The sequence below is a fragment of the Phalangium opilio genome, unplaced genomic scaffold (genome assembly GCF_054372755.1).
Source record: "Phalangium opilio isolate 3A_F unplaced genomic scaffold, DU_Popi_V2 ptg000070l_1, whole genome shotgun sequence".
Taxonomy (NCBI): domain Eukaryota; kingdom Metazoa; phylum Arthropoda; class Arachnida; order Opiliones; family Phalangiidae; genus Phalangium; species Phalangium opilio.
The window spans coordinates 824,556-842,447 of record NW_028324182.1 but is presented as its reverse complement, the minus strand read 5'-3'; the positions used below and the strand labels follow the sequence as shown (position 1 = coordinate 842,447).

General features: G+C 40.5%; 2 protein-coding genes and 1 long non-coding RNA gene across 3 annotated transcripts; all 3 read right to left on the bottom strand.

Moving 5' to 3' along the window:
• Window positions 1–1,775: 1,775 nt before the first annotated feature.
• On the bottom strand, window positions 1,776–4,917 carry LOC149660967 (uncharacterized). The gene is made up of 3 exons (XR_016368750.1): window positions 4,766–4,917; window positions 4,392–4,671; window positions 1,776–4,247 (listed from the first exon to the last, which is right to left on the bottom strand). It is a non-coding gene; the product is annotated as an uncharacterized LOC149660967 (long non-coding RNA).
• Window positions 4,833–5,891, bottom strand: LOC149660966 (uncharacterized). The gene is made up of 6 exons (XM_089843630.1): window positions 5,784–5,891; window positions 5,499–5,713; window positions 5,362–5,430; window positions 5,210–5,305; window positions 5,007–5,130; window positions 4,833–4,955 (listed from the first exon to the last, which is right to left on the bottom strand). The coding sequence occupies exons 1-6, from the start codon at window positions 5,787–5,789 to the stop codon at window positions 4,833–4,835; spliced, it is 633 nt and encodes a 210-aa protein (XP_089699756.1). The 5' UTR covers window positions 5,790–5,891.
• LOC149660965 (uncharacterized) lies at window positions 5,890–11,356 on the bottom strand. Its single transcript, XM_089843837.1, has 3 exons — window positions 11,291–11,356; window positions 6,143–6,492; window positions 5,890–6,055 (listed from the first exon to the last, which is right to left on the bottom strand). Exons 2-3 carry the CDS (start codon window positions 6,378–6,380, stop codon window positions 5,916–5,918), a joined length of 378 nt encoding a protein of 125 aa, XP_089699963.1. The 5' UTR covers window positions 6,381–6,492; window positions 11,291–11,356; the 3' UTR covers window positions 5,890–5,915.
• Window positions 11,357–17,892: the final 6,536 nt, after the last annotated feature.

The following is a 17,892-nucleotide window of genomic DNA, read 5'->3' as shown; positions in this document are numbered from 1 at the left end:
ATGCTCCCGAAATCCCATCAAAGTGCAATTCATGTACATCGGGGCGCCATCTGACACTATCACTGACCCCGGAGCTATGTATTTCGCCATTTGGGTCCACAAAACGGCCCTGGACTTATTCCTGACCTTCAAAAAAAGACCATCTTTCGTATCTCTGCAATAGATACCAAAGATACAAATGGTCTCTCCGGCCAATTGAGCCCCGCGGTGGTACTTTCTAGAGTGCAAGTATGTTTCGTCCACCTCTACGAACAATCCTGGTCCTCCAATCTGCACCTTGTCGGCCCTGTTCGAAATGACAATCTCAGCCACCTCGCGACACATGGAAAAGTAATCCACGACGGTATGGCTGGCACATTCACTGTGGATTATAGCGTCAGATACGCTCATTTTGGAAACCCACAGGAACACGAGGAAGAGATTGTCGGTAACCGACAGGTTTTGATTGTAAAACCAGGTGTTTTTCGAGGGGACGAAAGCCTTCGTGCACTCGACTGCCAAATACTCTGGTACCTTCTTTTTTGATGCTTTTAAGGCCTTGCGCGAGACTGGGCTGCGGAACATCTTATCGAATAGCCAAATCGGCTTTGGGCATTGCCAACCCCAACAAGATATCCATTTAATTCCCCATCATCGTTTTTATTCCCACATCCGCAAGGTGTCTTTCCTTCATTGAAGGATTCAAGACGCGGGACAAGCTCCAAAGAAAGTACTAGGGCAATGGCATCCCTCTCTGACCGCGCCTTTAGGCCATCATCCATCCCGGGAAAAAACCCTCCCCAATTCTTCAAGGAAACCATTTTAAAAAAATGTTCCTCATTACCCAAAATTGGGGTTTTCATACGCCTCGTTTTCCAAATTAGCATGAGCCATTTAGAAATTAAACCTAATAAACCCCCAGAAAATATAATTTGACAGCAGTAATAATTATCTCTCAAGCAAGCCTCTTCAAAAAAACCCGTCTAATCACGTTGAAAATCAACGAGTCTCTGCTCAGTAAGTTCTCGTTTCCATGGCAACCCGCGAGGCGGGAAGAGGCGCGAATCGAGGGGAGGCGTTAAGGGGCGGCCAGCGGATTCAGTGACAGTTTTAGCGGGGAAGGAATACCATATAATTCAAAGGTATTAAAGGTAAGGTTAGGTTAGGTTAGCTTACTTATTAGCTAATTTACCACCTTTTCCAAAATTTCTGTTTGCGATTAGGCCTAGTTAACTTTTAAATACTTCCCAAAAGTTTAATGCTATTTTTAGAAACTAAAATATCGCTAATGTAATTTTCGCCATTTCTCGCTTATATTCTCCTTTTCCTTATTTTTGGCATTTCTAATTTTTCTTTACGCAATATTTTGAAAATTTCTCAGATTACTTTACGATCACAGTACCAAAAATTAATGGTTTTGCTAAATTCAGTAGGTCTTAAAAATTCCATAGCTATACTTCCGTCTCTAGTCCTTGAAGTTCTTATAGTTGCCCTCCCCCCCGGCATATTATGAAAGATTGAGTGCATAATGCGTTTAGTCTATAGCGGTAAGTACATGCAATTTTAAAATTTTCAAAAAATTTTTTGACCAACTTGCGGCGGGTTTAGAATTTTTTTACTATTTTTCCGAACTCCCTGAGGTCTAATTAGTCAGTAACTGCTGTTAGTTGAGTTAGTTAGATAAAGTGCAATCCTACCTTGAAATGCATTCGTCCTATTTTAGTAAGTATTTAATTTAGTTCAGTGACTTACACTTGGTCTTACTGTGTGCTTATTATAATGATAAACCACAAATACAATACATTGATCCTTTATTGACGTTGAAAAGAAATAGATTCACCTTTGCGTTTGACTAATTTAGTTTCATAATTGTAATAGCAAATAAACATGTTTGAGCCCAATTCTGCCACACGTAATCAAAGGGACAACTTACTGTTTCCAATATATAAACAAAGTGAACAAATAAACCAATTACTTTCAAAAATATACATACATTTATATCCAATACTCGAAAATACTCCTCCGCGACGGAAGTCGCAAATATAAATACCACGGACTACAACTACTACTTTGACCAATGAGGCTGCAATTATCTGTAAACAGGCTCTATACTTTTAATCTAAGTTATTATCTATTACTTTTATTTATTAAATTAACTCTGGACATCATTGTAAATAAGGACTCCACCTTAATGATTGTTCCAATAAAAAGCCTTTATTATTATTATTATTCTTATCTATAATGCCACTAATGATCTATATTAGATTTTAAATAACTAAATACCTATTGGAAGGCTAGACACGGACATGATTGTTAAAAACTTAAATTTTGACATTAAAATTTTTATTATTTTCACATTTTATTGACGATTCTTCTGAAAGTCAAAGATATAGGATTTTAAAACTTTATATAATTCTTTTATTTATGTAATGAATAACTTTTGTCTTAAAAGGAAAAAGATATAATTGTTAGCTAGTAAATATTTTAAATTAATATAATTTAACGCGTGTATAACTATGAAAAGTACATTTATGTATGTTGTTATGCACGCAATAAACTAATTCAAATTCAAAATTCCAAATTATTATAAAACCTTGCAAGAAGTTCACCGCGGTATCTGATTCTAAAACAGAAACTCAAAATATGCAGTGGAAATATATTTTGATATGTGCCGAAGACTATCACTTTGCACAAGTCAGTCGGCCATTCCTTTTATATACTTTCCACTGGAAAAATCTTGCTCCGCGACAATGGCGCTACTTTCACCTAGGGCGGTTTAAGCTAGGTAGTGTCATTTCATCCCTACCAAGCGACTTGTGGATGTGTAACCCTTTAATTATAGTCATTATTATTCTGGGAGGAGTCACGTCCCACCACTGATGCCAAATACATATTGTGCACCCTCACTGTAGCTGCAGCAAAGAGGAGATAAAGAATGAGTATCAACGTCTATCAAATGCAGGTGTCTATTAAGCCTAATATCCCATCTGCTGAGCCCAGTAAGGCTGTAACAGACCAAATGCTACAATCCGTACATTAAAGCTAGTTAGCGGGCCAGAGAAAACATCTTACTACTATAGAGTCCATTAATTAATAATTAAATATTACGTTACGTCGTTTAGTTCTTTTATTCCAACAGTTTTCCATCGAAGTGAGAGACACCCGTATACCGCCAACTAAGCCCAAACCATGCCGCACCTTAACGAAAAGTGACTAGGCCGACTAAGCGCGTATATTCGGGATCAAAGGTTAAAAGGGAAAACGACGCCTCGTGGCGGCGTTCGTTACTTGTTCCCCAAAAAACACATTCACATATGATAATTATACAGAAATATAAAATGTTACAATCGATAATCCTATTAGGCATAACAAATATATAATTATTAAACAAAATAGTAGTAGGTAAAAATTAGGAAGTAAAATTTTGTATTTAATTTAAATTTAAAAATTGGTTGATATATATGTTCTGATGGACTAATAATAATAACTAGGCTTTGTCTATGAAGGGATTTCTAAAACAAGCCTGTGGCTTGTTTTAGGGTGGGTCCCTTTACTTTGCATAGAGGGGTGGTGGCTAGCCCCTATGCCACAGCATACTAACTAGTACCGTTAACCACTACAAGTTTTTATGGAAAGGAGAAACCGGGTTAGACCGCGGAGGAAAACTCCTTTACAGCATCTCTTCTCGAGCCTGTATCGCTTAAGATACAATACGACTCGGGTTCTTTCTTGGTTGCTTGTGGCACAGGAACTTAGGCTTCTCGTTCGATACTGGCGCATCATGTTGACTCCGCTTCCAGGGCGTTCGGTACATTCCTCATCCAGATATGGTAACGGTACATTGGTATACAGGTCCTTCCGCGCTGATGCCTCCGATGTGGGTAACTCCTCAGGCGCTTCCAATTGCGGGAAGGTATCCGGCCCCTTCATGGTGGTGATACTGAGGAAATTCTCCTCCGATGTCATAAAGTATGAGGGTTATAAAACAAGAAATATGAACTGATGTATTAAGGCCAAGTTTAGAGTCTAATAAGTAATAATACGTTACGTGCTTTGGTTCTCTTTTATTTCAACGGTTGAAGTCCTTTATCGTATGGGGATGTGTTGTCCATCTAAGTGACCAAGGAGACACCGGTATACCGCCAAGTCAGCCCAAACCATGCCGTCCCTAACTGATACCGACTAAGCGGGTATATGCGGGATGAAAGGTCACTAATGCCAAATGACGCCATCTCGCTGCATCCATTACAAGGTCCCTAGCTCAAGACCTGCAAGGACCATCAACAAGGTCCCTAGCTCAAGACCTGCAAGGACCATCAACAAACTGTTTCGTCAGTTTCAGGCCATCAATATCAAGCCAGAACTGATACTAAATAGCAGTGATTGTGTCATGCAGGCACCATCTTACCTACCCGTTGGTGATGAGGACGACTAACGTTGGTCCAAAGAAGAGGGTGGTGATGGATTTTTCAGGTGTCTTATGTGTAGGATCCCAAGCCTTTGTTGGGTCTCTTATGTCTAGGATCCCAAGCCTTTGTTGGGTCTCTTATGTCTAGGATCCCAAGCCTTTGTTGGGTCTCTTATGTCTAGGATCCCAAGCCTTTGTTGGGTCTCTTATGTCTAGGATCCCAAGCCTAATAAGCTTTGATTCCTCAGCATTCCAACTGTCGAAACCTCTTATTTCGTGGATTGCTGAAGTTTATTTTTGACATTAGAAAAGTGATTTCATTTCCCTTCAAGGACTGACAGTGCACGATGACCGCAAATTTCCCTTCCTATGACTTACGAGTTATTAGGGTGGTGGGGGGTCGCTTTGCGGTCATTTCCCAAGAAATTTAGTTATTACTTATTATTTAAAATCGAGATATCTGTTTCTCTCTTAATTCCTCCTTTGAAGGGGCTTCTACCATTCCTCTGGTTTTGGCAATCCTTAACGGGTGATCAGCATTCAGTGGTACTTTTTGTTTCAATGACCCCTAGAAATCATAATAAATTTATAGCTGAAAAAGAACAGATTTTATTTTTACCTTGAAGTTTTCCCTCTGTTCAAAAATGATCCGCATTAATTCCGGAATATAAGAATATTTTTTCTTCTCATATATTGGCACAATGTACCACGAATTCGTTCGTTTACTGTAGGCACGTGTATCTCTGGAATCCACACATTTATGACCGTTATGCTTATTTCACAAACACATAGGCTATAATAAGTATATTAATGAAATTTTACTTTGGCTGTCCATCTTGTCTATAAGCCCGAGGCCTTCCACAGTGCTTGTTGTGGTCTATGGCGGCTAATTTAATCCTTATTTGGTAGCCCCAGTAGCTACATCACAGACAAAAATTACTGTGTGATTACGATGGAAACAAAGTTAGACATACCCAAAAGCGATTCTTTTTGGGGCATACATTAGAATTAGACTGTGGTAACTTTCAAGAAAGCCTGTGTGCCTGTAACAAACAAGATTTGCGCGTGATGAATGGTGGTACAGTTTATCTCTCTATGTACTCACGCATACCTAAAGTTTGTGAAGTATCCCATATTTTTCAAGAGGTACTTCCTCATAACTTCGCTTCTTAATTTTAAGAAAGTGGGAGAGTTGGCTTGTAACCAGGGGTGTTTTTCCAGCTGCTCTTCAGTTAAAGGTTCATGGTCGCAATGATTGAACATGCCTATCTCCAAGTGCCACTCATGCTCGTTGATAACATGGTGGAGACAAGTCAACCACAAACTCTATAAATATTTGGATTTCAATTGACCACCTGTTCTTCAAGATTCATTCAAGGTAATCATAGCACAATACCTTCATAGTGAAGACCTGTCCTTGACAATTTTTGGAGCACCACCAGAAATGATTACGTAGTAGAGGAGCCCAGTGACATAAATCTCTATGTTCTTTAGATTTCAGTCCAATTTACATGAAACACGTTCTGTTTCATTCACTTGATAAAGGGTGTGACAAGAGATTTAAAAATGGAAACATATTTACTTCGTTCAATCTCTTTAATATTATTTTGCCACCATGCCACGTGTCCCACGAGTGTTTTACACCTGGCAAACAAGAATCCTCCTTCCCTACGAATAGTCGCAAATAAATTTTTTTTCATAAATATACCATGCATTCTAAAATCGACAAACGTTAATGTCGTGCTTCAAACTAACTTAGCTCAGCTGAAATTGCCGAATGAGCATCTGTGACGACTTCCAGCACTTTGACATTGTGTTGGGCGCCAAGCTCCAGAACCTCTTTGGAAGCACCTTTGAAAGCCAGGAGCTCCATGTTCGGGCTTTTCCCTTCAGCGTGTCGAAGGTCTTTGTTGGATATAGCTATGATTTTCTTTGATTCAGTATCTGCCAAAGTGTACGTGCAAAACATGGCGGAATGCCCTGGACTGTCCATCCTTCCATCTCCAGCTACTACAAGTTCTTTTCCCGACAATTCTTCGAAAGTTTCTTTTTGCGTCCTCTCCCAGAAAACATCAACAGCTGGCTTCAAAAAATGAAGCTGATAGCTGATGGTGAAAAACAATTTCATGCCCAATTTAATAATAATGATATATGCTCGCTAGCGAGAACTCCCCGGTCTCCATGTCTATACATCGTTTTCTCTAAAGGTGAGAGGGGATGAATTTTATCTAGCCCCTTTATTTTATCATTCTCAAACAAGGCAAAAATCATTTTGCATTAGTCCGTGTGCTTTCCAATGCGCTAAGGTTGTACATCACCCAACAACGATCTAAGGCTATAGACTAGTAACGGGACTAGCGGTAGAGGGGGTGTAGACGGTGTATCCCTCCCTCTGGTCGCGCTCTTGTATGGACTACTTTGCTCTTAGCTCAGTGTCATCCCCCTACCAGGCGCCTAGAGGGAGGTATACACCGTTTTGAGTGCTTTTAATGGATATTAAAACCGTAACTGAAGTCTCCAGTTTTGTTTTGACTGTACTTCTTCAGTTTTTTACCCAACACCAACGCTATGACGAATTTGTAGTAGAAAAACAGTAAAAAGACATTGCTTTCATTTCAAAAGCATCGGAAAGCTAAAAATTCTTTAACCAATCTCCTTGTCTGTCCCATGAGTCATTAAGTTTATTGGTCCTGACTCTGTAACCCCCCCCCCTAAATTGCAACCATCCTGTCCTTCTAAAAGTAAAAGGTTTCCCATAGCTTCTTGTATACAAAATAACCAAGTGAATGCTTTTAGCACAACAATAAAAACTTGGGGCAACCAACAAGAGGAGCTGATAAGCCTGACTATAATTATATCGAGGGGCTAATCACTATCAGATTTCGTGTTCAAAGGTATTATATGTAAGGATGTTAGCGCTATCAAGTGCACGCCACTTAAAAAGGGAGGGTGAAGTAGAAAATGAAGTGATTTTTTTATTGATTCTTGTACAAATTATAAGACCAGTCTTCATAGTGAAACATTTAGGAAATACATCAGAAAAATTTTAAAATTAAAATTAGGCTCAGGTTTTAAGGATAATTTTAAATAAGGACGTCCGACCAATCGCGTAACGCCGTGCCTTTCTGTTAACAAAATTCTCGTGACACGTTCCGTGTCGAATGAAATTTATCACGAGATTTGATAAAATTTGCGCGCGACGTGACAATCGTTGCGCGAGACACGAGAATTTGGTTAACAAAAAGGCAGGGCGTTACGCGATTGGTCGGACGTCCTTAATTAAAATTATTATTAAAATCTGAACCTAATTTTCATTTTAAAATCACTCGGGAATATTTCCCGAATGTTACACCATACAGACTGGTTTTTTAATTGGTAGAAGAATCGATAAAAAATCACTTCATTTTCTACTTCACCCTCCCTTTAAAGGTTAAGCATAATCCTTATATTGTAGTAAAAGGTACAGCGTCTACAACGATTACTTTTTTCCTTATCCATTGGTTATTAGGCACGAAACCAAAAGTGATCACCCCCTTTGATTTTAACGCCAACATGCTAAAATTGCTCGCTTCACTTTTTCCCACAGCCGAATCAGGCATAATCAACACTCTACCATTTCATTTCATTTTAAAAATTGTGTTCTTGAGAGTAGGTGTAACGGCCGGCTACTTCACTCGCCGTATAGTCGCTAAAAGCCGCGCGTCTCCATACTCTCCAACCCTCTATGCCTTTAGGGTGTCCTATTGTCATCTTAGCTGGGGTGGTCCTCGTGACCCTGACCTCCCGGACTAGGATGCCATTAGGCACTAATTGGAGTTTCCGATAATCTACCTAAATTTATGGCTTGAGGACTTGGCGGAGAGATGTTAAGAAACTCTCTCCGAATGGTTTTATGACAGGTTGACTTGGGGGATTCTGTTGTTCCGAATAATAAAATATCAGTTCTATTTCTACCCTCAAAACGAAGAGTCACTTTTTAACATCTCCTACATTCGCTACTTAAAATCGCGCTCGTAGAGAGACCTGTAACGTACATATCCGGGCAACGTTACAAAGGTTCAAAAATATGGAAGACTTCCCAATTGCAATGAAATCGGGTTCAGCCGACCCCTTTTCTAATTGTTGTTCGTGTCGGTCCGTGTGTGCTCGAACCCATGGGCGCCTAGGGTGCCCATGTAGGGCAAATGGTGTCGAGTGCACCGATCGATGTAGCTGCGGGTTTGTGGGCAAAAAGGTGCTAGTTTGCACAAACCAGCAAAGACCTAGCACCTCCCGCGCCCCAGACCCCCAAATAATTGTGGGAAGAGCAGGGGAGCCAACTCGGGACCTCATCGAAGAATTGGAAAGAGGAAGCGAAGATTCGAATTCTCAAGATGAGGATCCCAAGGAAGATACTTCCTCAGAAGAACTTCCCGAGCTGGAGGTTAGGTTTTGACTTTTTAAAATTAATATAAAATAAGGCCAGTTTGACGGTCCGGGACATTTAGTGTTGCGACCGCCGCATCAAGCGTGGCATAGCGTGAAATCAGCCTAAGTCATTCTTTGTTCATTGGCCAGATTTCTTTAAAGACCATTTTAACATAAGTTTATAAAGCATCCGAGGTTAAATATTGCATGCACGCGTGATTTGAATGACAGCCCCATTTTTTTAGTTTTCATATGATGTAAAGGACAAAATATAAATTTTATAGCCCACCCCTGCTCCTAAAAAACGTAGGAGTCGCGGTGCCCAGGCAAGACGGCAACCGGCTCTAAAAAGGGTGCGAGAAGCGCAAGACCCGGCGATGAGGGGGGCATTTTCGGTTTTGGTAGTGCCTGCCGAGGCAGGGCCGTCTATTAGTGAAAATATATCTAGAGCCGTTGATGCACGTATATATATATATATATATATATATATATATATATTGAATTAAATTCAAAGGTAAACAACATTTTTTGTAGGATTTGAACGACGGTCTAGATATCACCACTAAAGATAGACTTCTCCGAAGATTGGCCAGGTTGATTCCAGAAACGGAAGCCATTTTAGGAGAAAGTAAGACATTTTCTAACTGTCTAATAACAGAGACTTTCCAAGTCTCTTTCCATAGACATTTATAGCTGTGTTCAGTTGGACTTCAGTAGTCCTACTTTCTATGCTATATAACATTCTGACTGAACACGACTATGTATACGGTCTTTGCGTGAAAAAAATGGGATAAGAAGTAGGGGTCTAAAGCGGGTTTACGGGTTAGTGAATATGGCGTTGAAAGGACATACTCCTGGAAACAGCAAGGGGACAAGAAAGGGGGGAATGAAATGACGTCACAGGCGAGGACCCTATACTTTAAACGAAGAGGATAGAAAGAAGAGAAGTAGAAGCTAAAGGCTTTGACAAGGCATTTTTAGAGTTCTCGCTTTTCGTTTTTAATTTTACACGGAATTATAATTACGGTAAAATTTAAGAGGGGGTTCAAACGTCTGGCCTTTCCTGGACGCGCGCACGATTTGGAGAGAGAGAAGCTAAAGGTAAATTTAAGAGGGAAGACAGTGGCCGATTTGGAGAGAAAGAGAGAGGCGAAAACGATGGCGTGCTGAATGAACAGAAGTTAGAGGGGGAAGTTTAAAATTCCCCGGTTACTACATTTCAACCAATGTGAGGGCAGTGAAAGATACGCCCGCATGCTGCAAAATGCACAAAGCGAGAACTCTCAACCTCAGCCTTCTACACCTCTTCATTATACCCTCCTTGCTTTGAATAAGGTTCCCGAACCTAGGGTAAACGCTCTTTGACCAACCCTAACTAACACGCACACACTTCTACTAAAATCAGTTTCAAACTTCCATGTTTCTTTCATGCAATTTTAGTTGCAAAGCCTAAAATATGAATGTTTGATAATATTCAATGTTTTAATTAAATAGTTTTACGTGAAAACGACCACCCTGGCCTCGGAGACGCACCACAAACACAAACTAGCGATAGATTGAGGGAATGTCCCCCTCCTTCCTCACCCCCCGCGCAGGGGCAACAGTTCTGCCTATGCCAACAGCGCTTGAGAATGTGTGCTGTCGTACCATCCAGGGCACCATTCAATGCGAAACCCTCAGGCCACAATTTCAATTATTTTGTTTGGAACCAATGGTACTCATATTGACGATGCGCCTCAGGGGCGAGTTAATCCTAGAGAGGAATTTAGACATAGATAACGCAAACTTGAGATTTCAAGCTTACGCGAATCTATGTCTATCCCTGTTTGGGTTCCTCGGCCTTGGCAACAGGATGGTTTTGCCAGCCTGTTGTGTAAGGCGTATTCGTGAATCATTTCCAAGCCCCGATGGGGAATACCGAGGGTTCCAACCGGGAAGATTTCCGGGGTAATTGAAAGAGTTGCCTGAGGGGGGGGGGAGGTTAAAGAGGGAGATTTATGTAAATATGTTTATAATTTTTATGTTTTGTAAATATGTTTATAATTTTTATGTTTTGTAAATATGTTTATACTTTTTATGTTTTGTAAATATGTTTATACTTTTTATGTTTTGTAAATATGTTTAAAGTTTTTATGTTTTGTAAATATGTTTATAATTTTAATGATTTCTTAGTAAACCTTTATTTGAATTCATACAGGTTTTGTAAATTTGTTGCAATTCACTTATATAAATAACATTTTTGCCTATAGACTAGTGGCGGTAGAGAGGGGGTGTAAACTATGTATCCCTTCCTCTGGGCGCGCATTTATGAGAGTGGATACTTACGCTCTTGGTAGTGGGATTACACTGAGCTAAGAGATAGAAGGGTGTGACGTTTGCATACTTAGAACTGCCATTACGAAATTTTTAAATGAACATCATTCACCATGCTTACTAACAAATCCCGGGTAAAGATTAAAATTTTTAGGTTCACGAAAGCTGCCCCCCCTTTTTTACCTATATCCTGTCGCAGCCCTCCCCCATCTTTTGTAATGGCATGGCCCATCCGTGGGAACCGCTGCTGGGTAGTTTGGAATTCATAAAGTTGTACCGTTTTTATAGTTTTGAAGAGAATTACAAAATAAGCGTCCTTCCAAATTCAAATTTCATTTTCTTTTATAATTTTTCGGAATTTTTTAAAACCCGACGCCCACGCCACCCCCCCCCCCCAACCCCTGATTTTTTTTATTTTACCAGACGCCTACACGATACGGAGAGAGAGAAACCAGGGAGCACATTATCCAAAGGAGAGTCAGAGATAGAAGGGGGAAGGTACTTTATAACGGCCGGGCACCATGGCTCTTACGCGCATCTACCTCGGCGCACCGCCGAGGAGTAAGACGTCACGTGATCCTTTGAGAGGGAAATTCAAAAAGGGTAAACCCGAAAATGCGGTTAGAGAGAGGCTAACATTACACACTAAAGATCAGCATTCAGCGTGGTTACTGTAGCTTTGTCTACGGTTAATTTACAATTTTTAATAATTTGTAAGCCTAATAATGGTTTCCTATAAGAAATGTTGTTACAAAAACTGTAACGATAATACGAAAAACTGTAGCCCCGATATTAAATTCATTTCATTCCGGCATTCCCCAAACATAAAACTAGATTTGACCTATGTAAAGATGGATTATTTCGTATGGTAGAACTGATTTAACCACGGAAAAGATAAAAAGGACACATGTGCGCCCCTTGAACAACAGAGCAGTGTCCAATGCCTCGAATTATTGCGACAGCCACGGTAATAACAGTACTTTATTATAACCATATTTATTATTTTTCTTTGAATATTGAGAGGTTAAAAACTAAAACACTGGAAAGGGTCAGTAGATTAAAAACAAGAAACAAATTTGATAATTACCGTCGCCGAAGCACTGTAGGCACGCACGCGGCACGCAAGATTCGCGAAGCGGCTCGAGTATCGGAGTATCACCGAGACACCGACACGACACCGTAAAACTCAAGCCTCGGCCGCGTAATAATGTAAACAAACTTCTCTGACTTTTTTCTCTCTCGGTTGCGCCGATTGCGCATGTGCGCCACGCTCTTAGAGAGCCACTGGCACTGGTAACGTTTTTGAAAGGGGGGCTGACGGAGAATTTGGTCTCTCCGAGAAACGAATTGAAAGCGCGACATAGAGAGAGAACTGCCTGCCTGCCTGCCGTGCCTGGTATATAGTGAGAGGGGGAGGAGGGAGACGGGCGTCTCGCCCGGAGAGGAGAGAGAGGAAAGAAATGTAGTTTTAATTTCGCGGGCTTTTTGAATGCAGAGGCATAGTGAATTGATAGAAACTACTTCCCCTTTCGTCTCTCCCGAGCGAAGGGTCTTTGGGGAGGGGGAGGTTGGTAGGGGAAAAACACGTTTATTGGGAGAGAGAGCTTTCAGCAAGGAGGATATATAATAGGCCTTTTTAAAAAGTTCCCTGTACAAATGATGTAATGGGGGAGGAAAGCGGAGATGGATGGCATTTTCACCTCCCGCGTTTCTGCGCGCGCCCCATGTGAAACGTCATTTTTTAAATCGCCTATGATACAGGCTCCTTGGTCTCCGGCCTTCTATCAATTCACGGTAGTAATAGCATGCGCTTGAGGAAATTTGTTTTCACGCTATAGGATAGGCAACACCCTATCTCGGACGGCAGCTTATTCTGTATATACTCTGTTACCACATTGGTTGTCAGCACGCGCAAACCTAGGTCTCTATGCAACCTAGGTTTATGCGTGCTGATAATAGACAAAAAACTTGAGGATCTTCAGGACGGTACGCGACAATTTGGTCTCGCCGTTATGGTCTTGCCGCTTTGGTCTCGCGGTTTTGGTCTCGCCGTTTTGGTCTCGCGACAAATGGGTCTCGGGACAATTGGGTCTCGGGACAAATGGGTCTCGGGACAATTGGGTCTCGGGACAATTGGGTCTCGGGACAATTGGGTCTCGGGACAATTGGGTCTCGGGACAAATGGGTCTCGGGACAAATGGGTCTCGGGACAAGTGGGTCTCGGGACAAGTGGGTCTCGGGACAATCGGGTCTCGGGACAATCGGGTCTCGGGACAAGTGGGTCTCGGGACAATCGGGTCTCGGGACAAATGGGTCTCGGGACAATTGGGTCTCGGGACAATTGGGATTATTTATATGAGTATTAAAAGTCCGCCTCTTACCACGAACAATTTATTAGCAATAATAGAAATATTTTGGAAGGTGTCAGACAATTAGTAGGAGAATATTTTGGAAAAGGTGGCAGCTAATTAATTGGAGAATATTTTGGAAAAGGTGGCAGCTAATTAATTGGAGAATATTTTGGAAAAGGTGGCAGCTAACTATTAGGAGAACATTTTGGAAAAGGTGGCAGCTAATTAGTAGGAGAATGTTTTGGAAAAGGTGTCAGATAATTAATAGGAGAATATTTTGGAAATGGCGGCAGCTAATTAATTATAGAATATTTTGGAAAAGGTGGCAGCTAACTATTAGGAGAACATTTTGGAAAATTTGGCAGCTAATTAGTAGGAGAATGTTTTGGAAAAGGTGTCAGATAATTAATAGGAGAATATTTTGGAAAAGGCGGCAGCTAATTAATTGGAGAATATTTTAGAAAAGGTGGCAGCTAACTATTTGGAGAATATTTTGGAAAAGGTGGCAGCTTACTATTAGGAGAATATTTTGGAAAAGGTGGCAGCTTACTATTAGGAGAATATTTTGGAAAAGGTGGCAGCTAACTATTAGGATAATATTTTGGAAAAGGTGGCAGCTAATTAATAGGAGAGTATTTTGGAAAAGGTGGCAGCTAATTAATAGGAGAGTATTTTGGAAAAGGTGGCAGCTAATTAATAGGAGAGTATTTTGGAAAAGGTGGCAGCTAATTAATAGGAGAATATTTTGGAAAAGGTGGCAGCTAATTGGCAGGAGAATGTTTTGGAAAAGGTGGCAACGAATTATTGGAACCATTGTTTTGGAAAAGGTGGCAACGAATTATTGGAACCATTGTTTTGGAAAAGGTGGCAACGAATTATTGGGACCATTGCTTTGGAAAAGGTGGCAACGAATTATTGGGACCATTGCTTTGGAAAAGGAGGTAACTAATTAGGTAACCAAATAATCACGAGACCAAACCGTCCCGAAACCAAATAATCACGATACAAAATAGTCCCGAGACCAAATAATCACGATACAAAATGGTCCCAAGACCAAATAATCACGATACAAAATAGTCCCGAGACCAAATAATCACGATACAAAATAATCACGATACAAAATAGTCCCGAGACCAAATAATCACGATACAAAATAGTCCCGAGACCAAATAATCACGATACCAAATAGTCCCGAGACCAAATAATCACGATACCAAATAGTCCCGAGACCAAATAATCACGATACCAAATAGTCCCGAGACCAAATAATCACGATACCAAATAGTCCCGAGACCAAATAATCACGATACCAAATAGTCCCGAGACCAAATAATCACGATACCAAATAGTCCCGAGACCAAATAATCACGATACCAAATAGTCCCGAGACCAAATAGTACCGAGACCAAATCGGTGAGACCAATTAGTCCCGCGACCAAATCGGCAAGACCAAAATGGCGAGACCAATTCGGCGAGACCAAATTTTCCTGTTCCGTCTTCAGGATTTAAAATAAGCGCGAGTTTTTTTAGCACGAGTGCACGGACATCTAGGCCTTAGTTTCAAATACGTGTAATAGGCTGTAGGCAATTTCACACGTATTTGAAACAAGGGCCTAGAGTGATATTTTAGATCCTGAAGTTTTTGTCTCTTGACAGCACGTACAAAGCTACGTCACATACAGACGTGGGTTTGCGCGTGCTGACAACCGATGTTGTAACAGAGTATATACAGAATAGGGTCTTTGCGCGTGACGTCAAGTTACCTTCCCCCTTTCCTCTCCCCTTGCCGGCTGCCCGCTCTGGCCACGTTAGGACGCCATGTTGACATCCCCTGAAAACCGGTTTTCGCCCCCTATTTCTTCTCCCTTTTTACTCTCGCGGAAACACCCTATAAGCTGCCGTCGGAAATAGGGAGTTGCCTATCCTGTAGAGTGAAAACAAATTTCCTCACGCGCATTCTTTATCCATGGTAATAGTTTCAAAAAGAGGGCTAAAAAAATTGAGAATTTAATTTTTGTTAAAAGGAGTCTTTTCATGAACTCCGCTTTCCTCCCCCAGCAACATAGGGATTTTTTTAAAGGCCAATTTCAAAAAGGGACCGGCAGACTAAGCCCCCCCCCCATCATTTTTTGACAGCCACGCTTTTGATGGAATCTGATGGGGTAGAACTACAATATTTTTGGTCTCAGGCTCTAAACCCAGTGACACACTGAGACATTTCATGAATTTCAAGGTCGTCCGCCTAACACCAATGTATCACTTGTGTGTAAAATGCATATGCTTTTTGGCTTGAAAGGCCAAATTTTCAGTCTGCAACTGGCTTTAGGAATTTATAGCGTATTTTTATTTTGAATATATTAATTTATATTTATATGATTAAAAAAGCCTAATTGCAATTAAAATTATACTATTTCATTAAAATTATATATATATATATATATATATATTAGCTAACAGCATAATAATTACTGTGAAAAAGAGGGTTTGGGGCCTCAAAAACTTACTGCAGTTTGTCAAGTAGGAATGTCACAAATTTATCATTTTGTGATCCCATACCCCACCGATTCTTCTCCGTTGTCCATCTTTCAAAAACTGCTTTACTAAGCTTTATTCTATGGATAGGTTCTGCAAAACATAATGGATTTCTAATTTGTCAGACAGTAATTGGTTTTGTTAAATTTTTTACCTTTTTTCGCCATAGTATCTTTACTTATAAATGAATTTCCAAAGCCAAATTTCCAAAAGTTTCCTAAGCCTTGGTCAAAACAAACGTTTCACTGTGATATTTTCCTAAACTACAAAAAAATTTCTAATATTTCAGTTAGCGTTATTAATGCCACTAGAACTATTATTTCTTAAATTATGTTATGAAAATTATAATAAACGTAATAAAAAGTTATAAATACAGCAACAAACTCGTGTCAACTTTATATTCGTAACGAACTAACTAGCACAGCTCTCTACGACAGCAAAGTCCGAATGAATTCAAACTTAGAAAACCGTTGCGAAAACCGGATGAAACCGAATCCTGAAAGAAAAAGACGCGACAATATACCCTAAACGGACGCCCTACGCGCGGGTTCTAGCAAGCCATGATTGATATTGTATTGGACAGTCCAGAATAGGGTCTTTGTATGACGTCATATAATTCAGCCAATCGTGGGGTATGGACTTTTTTGGAAATCCTATACAACACTGTCTTCTCCTGGCGCCATCTAGCGTTCCAGATCGGTAATAAACGTCGCCGACGTAACCTTTAAATTGATCGCCGTACAATGGTACGCCCTTTTGAATCAGAGCGGCTCCCAAAAAGTGGGGGAGCGGAGCAGAATTAATAAGTTACACAATATGCACAAAAGTTACACCGTGGGTGGTGGCAGCAGGGACGGAAGCCTTGCGACCTATTGGTCCAGAAAATGCGGTATGGACGAGTCGGGGTGGGCGCGTCGCCCGACTCGATTGGTTTCTACGGCTGGGTATGGTTATGAGAAACATCTAGTCTCCATATGGCGGGTTTCCTCCATAGCTACCTTTCGCTGTGATTCGAAACCCGTTTATACTACCGATTTCTGTGAGGCGAAATAAGTGGCATACGCTGCACTTCAAACCTCAATTTTACAGAAGTGTCTCAAATGTTTTTTATTGTTTTTCTTTAAAACGATGTAACGCACAATGATGTGAATAACTAACGAAGAAAATGTATGATATTAACTTAATATTAAATATAATCTTGAATTTCGTCTCAACATTAATAGAGAATGAGTAATAGACCCTTTCGATATAATTAAGAGGGAAATGCAAGGCGCTAAAATTTTGCTTTCCGTTTCACTTTTAGACGCCGGTGCTATAACCCTTTTGAATCATGAGAATGCTCAGAGATGGCAGGGTATCAACCCCTAGTATGCCCCAATACAGAGGGTTGTCTACATCGAAAAGGTTTCAAGTCGGTGTAGTGACGCGCCCCATAAATACCATGCAGAAAATACATTTAGTCGGTTTAGTCCACAGAACGATCAAATAAAAATGCCATAAGCTTCTGATAATTCGCTCTTACTGATTTAAGAGATTTATTCTAAATCTGTAAAAAAAACATAAATTGAAAAATTTCATGAAATGTGTATTTTTAATATTAAACACATACTCAAGAGTCTCGGCTTTTTCTCTGACATAACTCCCGTGAAATTCCGGGTGGGTATTTTACCCACCCGGAATTTCCCGGGTGAATAGGCCTACCCACCATACCCACAGCATCCGCCGGCCCTGCAAACATGTTCACCATGGGGGTATAATTGACACTGTCACGCAATTAGGGGAAAGGTACTCGACCCCAGCAGCGAGGCAATTAGACCCAACTATTGAAAGACTACGTTTTACGTGACAGATTACAAGAGAGGCCAGGTGATATTTATTGATTTTAAAATACGCACGGTGTAG

Coding starts and splice junctions, on each gene's coding strand:
- LOC149660966 (XM_089843630.1), bottom strand. Junction 5,431..5,498: donor GGATACTTCACAAACTTTAG/GTATGCGTGAGT, acceptor TGTTTGTTACAG/GCACACAGGCTTTCTTGAAA. Junction 5,131..5,209: donor AGACAAGATGGACAGCCAAA/GTAAAATTTCAT, acceptor TGTGGATTCCAG/AGATACACGTGCCTACAGTA.
- LOC149660965 (XM_089843837.1), bottom strand. CDS start 6,380: ATGGACAGTCCAGGGCATTCCGCCATGTTTTGCACGTACACTTTGGCA. Junction 6,056..6,142: donor GGCAATTTCAGCTGAGCTAA/GTTAGTTTGAAG, acceptor GACTATTCGTAG/GGAAGGAGGATTCTTGTTTG.